Below are 12489 nucleotides of genomic sequence, written 5' to 3' on the forward strand. Positions count from 1 at the left end.
TCACATCGCTATTAGTCCTAAATTGCCCCTGTCCCAAGTTTTTTGGAATGTTTTGCATGCATCAATTTCAAAATTAACATTTCCTTCAAAATCCTATGCTGTTGATTAGGTAAAACATCAAATACCTTGTCTCCAGACATTTTTTTTTTGTTTAAATCAAAAGTCAAAGTACATTTACAGATCACTCCTCTTTGTTTTTATTAGCATTTTCCATACTGTCCCAGCTTTTTCAGAATTGGGGTTGTAGTACCTGTAGTTTTCAAAAGAACATTGATAAGGCTGTCAGAACCTCATGACCTGCTGTACCCCAAATGTAAGGGTTTGGAGTATACCCCAAATGTAAGGGTTTTGGTATTGGTTATGAGTATAAATGTTCCTGTTTCACCTATATGACATAACATGACACGGCTTACTGTGTCTTAGTCCTAGGGGCCCTCCAGAGTTTAAGTATAAACAGCAAGCAGAAGTTTAGTTTACTTCTATTTTGATTGCTGATAAAAGGCAGTGCATTTGCATTATTTTACTACTGTTATGCTTATATTCAAAAAGTGTCATAAAGTCAAGAAAACGTCAATTAAACTACTAATCACAGTTATGTGTATATAAATGTATTAGCAAAGTTTTATTGTTTTAATAAATAATATTCACCTTTATTATTTATTGTGACAGGCATAATTGAGATAGACATAAAGATATTTGGAAAATATTTGTCTTTCAGGCATGCTGCACTACAGAGGGACACTAGATGGGAGCAATGAGGGCATCACCAGCATTGAGTTTGACTCTATGGTATGAATACACAACATGTTATTTTTGTTTAGGAGGCACATCACTGACAATGATATAGCTTAAAGTAGTTGATTAGAAATTTTGCCCAATGAGTCTTGTTATTTTGAGCCTACATGTGAATCTGTTTATACACTAACATCCTATTTGTTCTCCCTAAATTCATCAGGGCAGGCGAATTTTAGCTGGATCATACGACAACTCAGCTCTTATTTGGCGGTTGGATGACTCTGTTCCAAAGGTAACAGAGAACCCCCGCCCCCCACACACACTGTCTGACTGAGCACTCCTGATGTGCTCTAATGTTTCCCTGAATCATGCTCTGCAGAGCATCATCTATAGAGCTGCAATAAGACATGCTGTGAGGTGTGCCTGCTTACATTCAGAGGTGTCATGTGACTCTGTGCTGCTGCAAATGGAGAAAATTATCCCTTTTATACACTTAAGGCACCTGCAAACTGAATATTGTGATGATTTAAACAGGCTGGTTGAGGAGTGTTGTTTGAGAGATGGATGTTGAGAGGTTTTTAAAATATCTTCACAATTAGTTTAACATTTTTATAGTACAACTCACATTCAATTGAATTAAATTTAGACTTCTAAATTTAATTAAATTGAATGTGAATTGAACTATAAAAATAGACTTATTTTGTGCACTGAAATTGTCTTGATGTGAACCCTTTGTTACTATAGACGTCCGATGATCGCTAATGAACAAAATAACTAGAACATCATATATAGCTGGACTTGTTGTGAATATAATGACTAAACTGCTAGTTAAACTTGTTTTATGGCCTGTAATTATTCCATATTTAATTCTATGCCTCTTTTCTGCTTTTCTAGTTTACGCTGACAGGCCATTCTCGCAAAGTGACAGCAGCTAGGTTTAGGAGTAACCTAAGGCAGGTGGTCACTGGGAGTGGAGATAGGACTGTAAAAATCTGGGACCTGCAACGTGCTGCCTGTAAGTCTGTCAACACACACGTGTGTAAAATCAGTCTTGTACGATATCGGTCATGTTCATGTGTACTGTGCAGCAGATTTTCTCTTGATAGTCCCAAACTGCAATATTGCTCCTATTGGTGACTGTTTTTCACACATTGTAACAGCATTCTCATTCATGAAATTTTGGTTCAAAATTTAAGAACTTGTTTTTCTGATGTAGTTTGGTTGCAAAGGTGCTAAATTGGATTTCAGTGAGCACGTAATACAAATTTTAACTGATGACTAAGGACTTCTTTCAGGATTGGTGATTTTTGTCTGCAACATCCTCATAATGAAGAGTGGACAGTGTAAAGCAACTTTAAGCTAACATTAAATTAGCATTAAGTCAGCTGCACAAGGTGATCCAAGGTGATGTGCTTAATACAATTTTGTGTTATGGAATGCATCTTAGTGGCTGTTACTATGCAATATCCAATTGCTCTGTTTCTGCTGTCAGCTTCATGATGATTTTCACAGTAAAGTAGCCATAGAAAATAGCTTATTGTCTTTATATTTTACCATTTGTTAGTAAGTACAGAACATCTTATTTTTCACAATTTCAGGCTGGGTTTAGATATGTGTTTCACAATAGGTATAAAGCAGTGTGACTAGGTCTGTGGTGACTATTATGTATACTAGTTTATATTTAAATTTAAAATTTTGGGTGTTTGTGGCTCAGGTGGTAGAGCGGGTTGTCCACTAATCGTAGGGTTGGCGGTTCGATTCCCGGCCCACATGACTCCACATGCCGAAGTGTTCTCGGGCAAGACTCCCGATGTCAAGTTAGTGCCTTGCATGGCAGCTCTGCTACCATTGGTGTGTGAGTGTGTGAATGAGACACAATGTAAAGCGCTTTGGATAAAAGCGCTATATAAGTGCAGACCATAAATTTTCAATTATATTCCACTATGTTTATTCAGAAATAATGTCCAGTGGTTGTTTAAATTGGTGTTGTTTGGCAGTCAGATAATTTCCTTGGGGTGCATGGGTTGCTTAGTGGTTAGTGCATTGGCCTCACACGTCCAGGGTTGGGGGTTTGATTTCCACTGCATGTGCAGAGCTTGCATGTTCTGTCCGTGCTGTGGGGGTTTCCTGTGTGTACTCTGGTTTCCTCCCCCAGTCTACAGACATGCATGGTAGGCTGATTGGCATGTCCAAAGTGTCTGTAGTGTAAGTGGGTGTATGAATGTGAATGTATATGTGAGTGTGCCCTGCGATGGATTGGCACCCCGTCCAGGTGTCCCAGGGTCCCTGAGATAGGCTCCAGGTTCCCCGAGACCCTTTAGATAAGCGGTATAGAAAATGGATGGATGGATAATTTCCTTGTCTTTCACATACACTTCAATTTTTCTTGGTTTGTGCATACTGTCACTAAATCTAGATATCCCACTTGGAAATAGCCATGCCATTATTGAACAAGCTGTATAGTACAGCCCACTGATGCATTGTGAGATGTCAGCACAGATAGTTACAATATTTTCCAATTTCAAGCCAGCTGTTGGGGGAAATCTAATTTCTTTTCATTCTTTTAATCATTTTATGATGAATATTCACAATTCTATTCTACTGTGTGCAAGTTCCCTAACTTGATTCATTTTTATTTGTTTGTTTCATTTAGGTATACAGACCATTGAGGTATTGTCCTACTGTAGTGACATAGTGTGCTCAGACTATTACATAATCAGTGGCCATTTTGACCGAAAAATACGCTTCTGGGACAGCAGGTAAGGAAACATCTTTTATTGTTATATCTCACAGTAAATTACAGTAATTTGTTAACATTCATGCTAATTGTAAATATGGTCCTATAGGTATAGAGACATGGGGGAAAAATAACCTAATGCTACAGTACACCAATGATGCCCACACTGTTCTAGACTGATTATCCTGGTAGATAGTTTATATGCAGGACATTCAGTTTATGGCCAAAAGCTTATGAACATCTGACCATCACAATCATATGTGGGCCTTCCCTAAACTGTTGCCACAAAGTTATAAGCATACAATTGTATAGGATGTCTTTGGATGCTGTGGTATTACATTTTCCCTTCATTGGAACTATGGGGCCCAAACTTGTTCCATCATAACAAAGCCCTTGTGAACAAAGATATGGTTTGCCAAGGTTGGTGAAGAAGAACTCGAGTGGCCTGCACAGATTCCTGACTGCAACCCTACACTTCGTGTTGGATGAATTAGAACACAGACGTCACCCAAGTCTTTCTTGCAAGGCATCAGTGCCTTACCTCACTAATGCTCTTGTGGCTGAATGGGCACAAAACCCAAAGCCACTTTCCAAAAACTACTGGAAAGCCTTCTCATGGAGGTTATTACCAACTCACTTTTAATGCATGTGGGAGACCAACTCACATTTAATGCCCATGGTTTTGGAAGAGGTTTTGGAAGAGATGTTCAACAAGCACATACAGGTGTGATGGTCTGGTGTCCACAAACTTTTGCATTTTCCTATTTTTCCCTAAAATGTTTGATTGTTTTTCACTTAATTTTTATGTTATAATTATACATTGAGGGTGGGAAAAGTTCTGACATTATTTAACTTAGTTTTTTTCTTTTACATCACAAAAACCTGCCATTTTAAGAGGAATATGTAGACTTTTGTTATCCACTGTAAATAATGGTTGACTTGGAGTATTACATGTTAACATATTTACTCAGTGCTTCTGAGATGGTTTGCCTTTTCTTCTGTTTATCATTATTCTTTGTTACAGAATTACGAAGAGCAGAATCTATCATTATTAAATGTAACAGGCTTAAACTTGAAACTGAAATTTGACTGCACAAGAATTAGTGTATGAATGAATGAAATACCACACATTAAGTCTCTGAAAGCCTGTTCTGTTTGTCTTATCAATATTTTCATAAACTCATGACTGAACTTCAGCTTTAGAGGAATTTTTTTCTCTGTTTGCCTATGGCTGATTCTGAACTACACTCGAGTTTTTAATAGATTATTTCAAAGCAAAAGTTACATTGCTTAAGCAAAATTTCAGAGCAGGATTAGATAATTGTCATAATAATGACAGAGTAAAACTGATTGTCAATACTTTTTGTTTGAGCAAGCAGGATGCATTATTCATAGCTTATACAATAGCGCTGTTGAATTTTTGATTCTGACTGGCTTACAGACGTTCTGAGGTGTGCAATTATTTTTTCGTAAATGCACAGTTAAAGTAATTCCAGTCAGGTCTTAAATCAAAATAAAATAAAAAAACAGATTACAGGTACATTTTGTAAAAAATGGGAATACTATCAGGATTACATTTTTTTTTTCATTTAAAACCAGAGAAATTAATCTTTTGACATAACACAATATAGACAGCTGTGAAACCCAGATTAATAATAAAAATCACTACTGAAAATGAAATGGGAGATCAAGTATGCTGCCTCTGGTCCCCAATCTTACAGAGGTGCTGTTTAGTCGCTTTGCATGCAACTCATAAACAAACACGTGATGATACAACCAGAACTACAATATCTCTGGCAAATTTTACCGTCAATATCCACAATTAGGATTTAAAATGTGAAATACATTCTAAAACAAATACTTTTTAGAAATCCATTCTAAAACAAAGTTTCCTGTAGATGTGATTAGTTTTAAACCAGAAATGTCTTGATTCCTGTGTGCTGCTTCAGCATTTAGAGATTTCAAGAAATTAACACATTATTCTGCCCACGCTGAGCCCTTGACATCTCTCATTCACTCCAAGCAGCAGTAACCTCCAGCTGCTACCCTGCCAACTGCTCGCCTGTCGCCTAGCAACTGTCAGCCCACATACTAATTGTCTCCTTGAGTCCCTAAGAGCTGATATGTTCTGTAATATGGTATTGAGAAAAATAAAGCAAAAAATATTTGTTCAGGGCTTTTCTGTATTTTGACATTTGCCAGTTGTAAGACATGCAGTGGCTTAACATGCAGACACTCACCCAGTATACGTGCCACCCTTGTTAAATTTATATTATATTTGTATTTGACTGGGTTTCAGCTATTTTACTGAAATAAATAAAAGGTCATTAAAGTTAATACACAGCTTTCATAATAGATGGATTCTGTTATAAAATGTAGTATTCGCAGAACAGTACTAATATATAGTAAAGTCTGTTCTTTGTGATAGACATAAGTTTGATGGATTTATTATATTACTCTCCGGATTTGTGCAAGTAAATCAATCAGGCTACACTGAGACTTGAATGAAATAAATCAGTTTGAAGGCCTAACTGAGCATAGGTGTTTATAGACTTAAAGCTACTAGAAAAGGGCAATTTATTTACTGTCATATATCTTTTGATTGACTGTTCTGTGTAACTGTAATTACAAGGTGAAAAATGTACAGTGCTTTGAAAAAGTATTTACCTGATTTCTTCTGTTTTTGTGTATATCTCATGCTAAATTGTTTCCGAAATTAAAACTAAATCTAAGATAAAACAAAGGAAACCTGAGTAAACACAAAATACAGTTTTTAGATGATAATGCTATTTATTGAAGCAAAAAAGTTATCCAATACCAACTGGGCCTGTGTGGAAACGTATTTGCAAATCAACACTTAAATAGAACTTTTTCAACAGCATGTTGATAAATTGGTTAAAAGGTCTTACCCAGTAACACACTATGGCAAAATTGAAATAAATTCCAGAAATGATGAGGAAGAAGGTGATTGAAATACATCAGTCTGGGAAGGGTTACAGAGCTATTTCAAAGGCTTTGGGACTACAAAGAACCACAGTGAGAGCTATTATCTCCAAATGAAAAAACTCAGCACAGTAGGGAACCTTCCCAGAATTCCTCCAGGAGCACAGCAACAACTCATCCAGGAAGTCTCAAAAGAGTAAAGGACAACATCAAAGGACCTACAGGACTCCACTATCAGAAAGACACTGGGCAAAAATGGTATTTATGGAAGAGTGACGAAGGGAAAACCACTGTTAACCCAGAAGAACATTAAGGCTCATCTGAATTTTGCCAAAACACACCTTGATGGTCTTCAAACCTTTTGGGAGAATATTCTGTGGAATGATGAGTCAAAAGTGGAACTATTTGGAAGACAGGGGTCCTGTTACATCTGGCATAAACCAAACACAGAATTCCACAAAAAGAACATAATATGTTCAAGGATGGTGGTGGAAGTGTGATGGTGTGGGGATTCTTTGCTGCTTCAGGGCCTGGGCAACTTGCAATAATTCAGGAAAACATGAATTCTGCTCTCTACCAGAAAATCCTAAAGGAGAATGTCTGGCCTTCAGTCCGGAAGTTGAAACGCAAGCGCAACTGGATTATGCAGCAAAACAATGATCCAAAGCATAGGAGTAAGTCCTAGTCGTAGAAGTAAGTGAAAGACTGATCTCCAGTTATCAGACGAGTTTGGTTCCAATTATTGCTGCTAAAGTGGCACAACCAGATTTTAAGATTTAGGGGGCAATTTGTTTTTCACATGGGTTTTTTTGCTTCAGTAAAAAATTTAATTGTGTTTACTCAGATTGCCTTTGTTTTATGTTGCATTTCATTTGAAGATCTAAAACTATTTAGTATAAGATAGACACAAAAACAGAAGTAATCAGGATAGGTGAATACTTTTTCACAGCACTTTATATAAAAAGTATAATCGAAAGTAATAACAGAATAAAGATAATAGTTGAATGTGGAAGTCGCATGAATTAAAAAAAATGTTTTATAATATTTGTGTGCACTATAAACATTAATGATAAATTATTTTGACACTTAAAATGTTTATATTGTTATGATAAATTTATAGGAATCATTGCGTGAAAGCATGTTTATGTCTGATAGTAGTATCAACATTTTCTTTATTTCAATTCCTTTTTATGATGTATAGATTTTACTGTAAAGTGATTAATTTATTTTAACTTAAAATGTTAAAAGGTCTTGAGCTTTCTGTCTTAAATTTTTGTTTTCAAACCATTAATTATACATATTCAATACAGTTACATTCATCTTAAAATGACATCTGATGCATTCCTCAGTCATGTGTGCATAGAAATTCAGTTATAAATAAACATTTTCTATCAACACATAAAAAAGAATAATTATGAGTAATTTCTCAGTGTTCTTTACCAGTTCTTCTCTGCAGTAATCTGTAACTTGCACCATATTTCTACAGGGCAGCGAGCTGCACTCAGGAAGTTCCCCTACAGGGGAGGGTGACATCACTTGACATCTCACCCAACCACAGAGAGTTACTAAGTTGCTCAAGAGATGAGAGCCTGCAGCTGGTGGATCTGAGAATGAGCAAACCCAGAATGGCCTTCCGGTACAGAGAATTTATATATATATATATATATATATATATATATATAAAGATATAGTATACATCCTAGATGTCTGGGATACCAGGGCAATGGTATCCCCAAGCAGTGTTCACTCACAGACAGTAGTGCTTGCGATGAAATGTAAGGTCCTGGAATGAATGACTCCAAATGGGTGGATGATACTCCATTATGTACTCTAAACATAAGCACCAAAGTCATGAACCTGATACGAACAGCTACAGGGATGTATCTGTTTGATTGATTATAGACCAAGCTTGCTGTATTTTCAGTCATCTTGATCCTTCATCCAGGCTGTGATCTGGCAAGCTTAAATGCATGCTGAGACTGAGGTGTTGTTAAGTATGGCAGGTAGAGTTCAGTATTGCCAGCATAGCAGTGATAAGAGACCATTTAGACTAGATAAATGTAAACTTAAAACTGAAAAATCCTTGAAATACACTAGTCATCACTTCCAACTCCTGATGACACCCTGTGGGATCTGTTCAGAAGTTAGGACTTGAACCATCCAAGTACAGTTCTTGTGGTACGAGGTTGGAGAGACGACTCGGGAGAGCAGTATAAAGACTGAGGACTTAAATGCAAATTTTCCCACATTTTAAGGTGTCCACAAGTCAGTTGGGCAATCTTGGTGAAGTAGCCACTTTTGAAACCAGACTGGTTGGAAACCAACAGGTCATTCTGTGAGAGAAAAGTTTGGTTGCATTGTGAATGTGGGTGAGGACAGAGAGAGTGTTCGAGGGTGGTCTGTAGGAGATGTAAAGGGTCAGTGGAGATTTGGTGGACCAGCTGGCTGGTGAGGAGCCACAGGTCAATGGCAGCAAAGGGGTAGAAAGAAGTATATTCAGTGACATGATATTCATTAATATAATTAATGAGTTTATCTTTAGTAATTATGGGATGCATGTCCCTTGCAGGGAACCATTAAGGGCAATTTTATTGTAGGCAAGCCACCTCCTGACATGTTTTAGGAGATGGGAGGAAACATGCAAAAGTCTGCACAGACAGTAACTTGAGGGGTGACATGTCAACACTATCCGCTCCTTCACCGTGCTGACCAGTTGACCAGATATTATAGTTGAAGGTATATTTGAAGAAGGTACAGCATAATACAGCCCAACAATCTGTTGAATTAAATTTTTATAAATTGCACCAGAGTTTCCCTGTGTATGGAACTTTAATAGCAAGTTTTCTATAATAGCAAATATGTTTTAAAAAATTGAAGTTCACACTGTTTTTGTTCTTTCTACATGATCATCCTAGGGCAGAAGGTTTCAAATGTGGAAGTGACAGCACCAAGGCTATCTTCAGGTAGGACACAGAAAGACTGAAATGGGCCTAATAATATAATAACAATAAAATGCCAGATAGTCATCATTATTGTTGAGTTGTGTGGCATAATTTCTTTGGTAAATGATTCTTTAATACTTAATTTAATAATACTTCATGCTTCAAGGGTTAGGGTTTGGGTTTTTTTTTTTTTTTTACATGTTTTTAATAATAGCAGTGCTAGTTTTTGGATGCCAGTAAAATGTCAGATTAAAAATGTGGCACAGATTCCAACCTAACTGTTTTAGATTGTTTGAAAGAATTGCAAAATGGAAATATTGGAAATAATAATAGAAAATATTTTTCTTATTTGATACAGCCTAATTTTTCAGCCATAATTTGTCGGTTTTACCTTTTGTGTGAACCTAGAATCTGATGCAGTATCTATCTATATATCTAGAAGCCTAGCATAAGAATCCATGTACTATAGGTAATCACAGTAAAATGTTTGAAAAAGCTGTCATAAAGAAAATAATGGTTTAAAAGAAATGACCTTTTGAATATTCTACTTGCATTTGGAAAGGTCAGACAAATTAAGAAAAAAAAAAGAAACGCTTGAAGTCTTCAGTTAGCTATCCTCTCTAAAACAGACTTTTTTCCCCATGTGTGGCCATACCATTTTCTTACCATAATCCATGTGTGATGTGTAATTGCTCAGTGTAATATTAGACAAGACAAGAAAAGGAAGAGGATGCAATGCAGAAATGACTAAGGCTGAAGTCCCATTTGTGTTTCTGGTCTGTGGCTCACTCCCATTTGAGTCATACACTTAGCAGTTTCTATGGCAACAGCAGGACCAGAATGCATTGAGTTATTCTAAAAGGTCTGTGTAATCTCAAACCAGACAGGGAGGGGCTAATGGATACGGGATCAGAACAGTATTATTAAACATAAATGCAGAAAACATGATTCACAAATGTATGTCTTGATTTACAAATAAATGTGTTCACAAATTCTTTCCCATGTACATTTATATAAGACATTTATATTATGTCTATAGTCAGGTATTCAGACTTTCTGTGCAGGCTGGTTTTGATCAATGTAAGACTATGGATTTCTCTACGAACTATAACTGACACTGCCCTACATTCTTAATTCTACATTGTCATGAAGCAGACAGACATGTGCAGGATTTCTAGTTTTATTAAACCAGTGTAGCAGACAAACCAAAGGTCTAGGAAATACGCAGAAACGCGAGACAGGCAAATGGTAAGGCAATCGGCAAACAGGAAGTAGCAGATCAAGTAGATGATACTAACTCATTAAACCTAAAGCAGGCTATGGCCAAAACACTAATCAATATAGGCAGATAAAAGTTTGGAATCATCACAGACCCAATGCCGGAGCAAGACAAAAGTAACACTGAGTCTGGAATTATCATTTCAAACTGGTAAGTCCCATTAGTAATCAGGTGACTTCTCGAGCAAATATTATCAAAGTCCTTTTTGAAGCACGATGAAGCCTAGGTTACGAGGATTGGAAGTATCCTTCAGTAGTTTGTCATAAATATTTTTATCTATGTGTTAGTGACATCATTATCCATACTGCTGTTGCATAAAATAATGGTATACAATTATTTCATTAATGATTAAATAAGATGTGCTTTCTTCAATTGACTTTAGTCCAGATGGAAGTTACCTGGCAGCTGGCTCTGCAGATGGTGGTGTGTACATCTGGAACATTAACACAGGCAACCTGGAAACGTGCCTACTAGACATGCATAGGTATCCAGAATCCCTTTAGTAACCTAAAGTAATTTCTTGTTTTACTAGTCACCAAGAGAACAGGGAGAGAATTTTGTTTCATTTGCATACTAAGTACAGTTTAACTGCATTTCCAGTAGATGAATTTAATGTTAATTGCCAATCTTTTTTGAAATTGCATAATATCAGCTTGCTAGTTGGGTATATTTCAGCTGAACAACAGGGTTGTTAACTCTGGTTCTTGTGTTGTCCTCAGATAGTGTTGATGAGTAAAGGGCCAGCCAGACAACCAAACATTTTACAACTTGTTTAGTGACATATACAAGTTGCATTAAAGTTATCAACTGAAGAATATATTTTAAGATTACATTACAATGTATGTGTGCATTACAATGTTTATCATTGCCTCTTTTACTCTGTCTTTTACACTAATCCTGCCATTTACACCAGTATATGCACCAACCATATTCTTGGACAGTGGAACCCTTTATCTGCATTTTTGGAATGTGTTTTTCAGTCTATGACATGACTTACATCATTTTCTATCAGAAATATTTGCATGGCTGTATTGTTAGTGGCATACTTTAATTATTCCAAATCACTGAGCTTAATAAGATTTCTCTTTGTATTTCAGAACCTCAGTTAATGCAGTGGCTTGGTCAATGTCAGGGGAGTATATGGTGAGTGTTGATAAGAGCCGATGTGCCATTCTGTGGAGTGACATCTGAAACTGGATTTAAGTACTGTCTGCTGTTTATTTACACACCAGAGTCAATGGGGTGTGGCTTTATAAAGCAGTCAAGATTGATAAAACACCTTGATTGTTTCCCCACAAATTATTGAATTAAAGTGTGAAGCCATGTATTAGTTTATTAGACATTTAAAGTGTGCTCCTTAAATATGTATTCACTCAAGCATATTGACTTACAGATTTAAAGCCTGGTGACAAAAAGTCACAGATTGCAAGAAACTAAGTAGATACTGTAGGTGATGATTGGTTTCATTCTAAGTCATGTTCATATTTCCATCATTAATATGTTCTGTTTGAGTACATAGAAATTAGCTAATTATATTTCACACTGTAAAAACAGATTTTGTACAGTATGTCTATTTTGTAACGTATATGTTAGTATTGTGCAGTAAAAAAATGCACCAATTTAGACCCTGTATCAATACTTAGTTTGTGTTTGAGTGCTTCCTCAACCACTCTGAGAGGTTGTTTGATTGTCCTAACCACATGCATTTACATTCTCATTTTTTAAGATATCCAGTGAAATGTATATATTTGTTTATATTCTAATTTTCAACCCAGTTGTACTGAATGTTGTGGTTTATATACAGACTATTATATAAATAAATTTCTTACCATTTTTCTTACCATTACCAAGTC

The 12489-nt window shown here is 36.2% G+C and overlaps 1 protein-coding gene across 3 annotated transcripts in view; it reads left to right on the forward strand.

Annotated features, from left to right (window-relative positions):
* Window positions 1-12482, forward strand: part of LOC128620931 (protein Atg16l2) — a 28708-nt gene extending 16226 nt beyond the window's left edge. For 2 of the 3 annotated variants that reach the window (XM_053646296.1, XM_053646297.1), the window contains 8 exons: window positions 719-789; window positions 956-1027; window positions 1630-1750; window positions 3389-3494; window positions 7902-8051; window positions 9331-9378; window positions 11019-11120; window positions 11734-12482. In XM_053646296.1, the coding sequence (XP_053502271.1) occupies window positions 719-789; window positions 956-1027; window positions 1630-1750; window positions 3389-3494; window positions 7902-8051; window positions 9331-9378; window positions 11019-11120; window positions 11734-11827 (764 nt within the window). In that variant the 3' untranslated portion in view covers window positions 11828-12482. The remainder of the gene's footprint in view (window positions 1-718; window positions 790-955; window positions 1028-1629; window positions 1751-3388; window positions 3495-7901; window positions 8052-9330; window positions 9379-11018; window positions 11121-11733) is intronic. The other variant, XR_008388195.1, reaches the window with a different exon arrangement.
* The last annotated feature ends 7 nt before the right edge of the window (window positions 12483-12489 follow it).

This window comes from Ictalurus furcatus, chromosome 17 (genome assembly GCF_023375685.1).
Source record: "Ictalurus furcatus strain D&B chromosome 17, Billie_1.0, whole genome shotgun sequence".
NCBI lineage: Eukaryota > Metazoa > Chordata > Actinopteri > Siluriformes > Ictaluridae > Ictalurus > Ictalurus furcatus.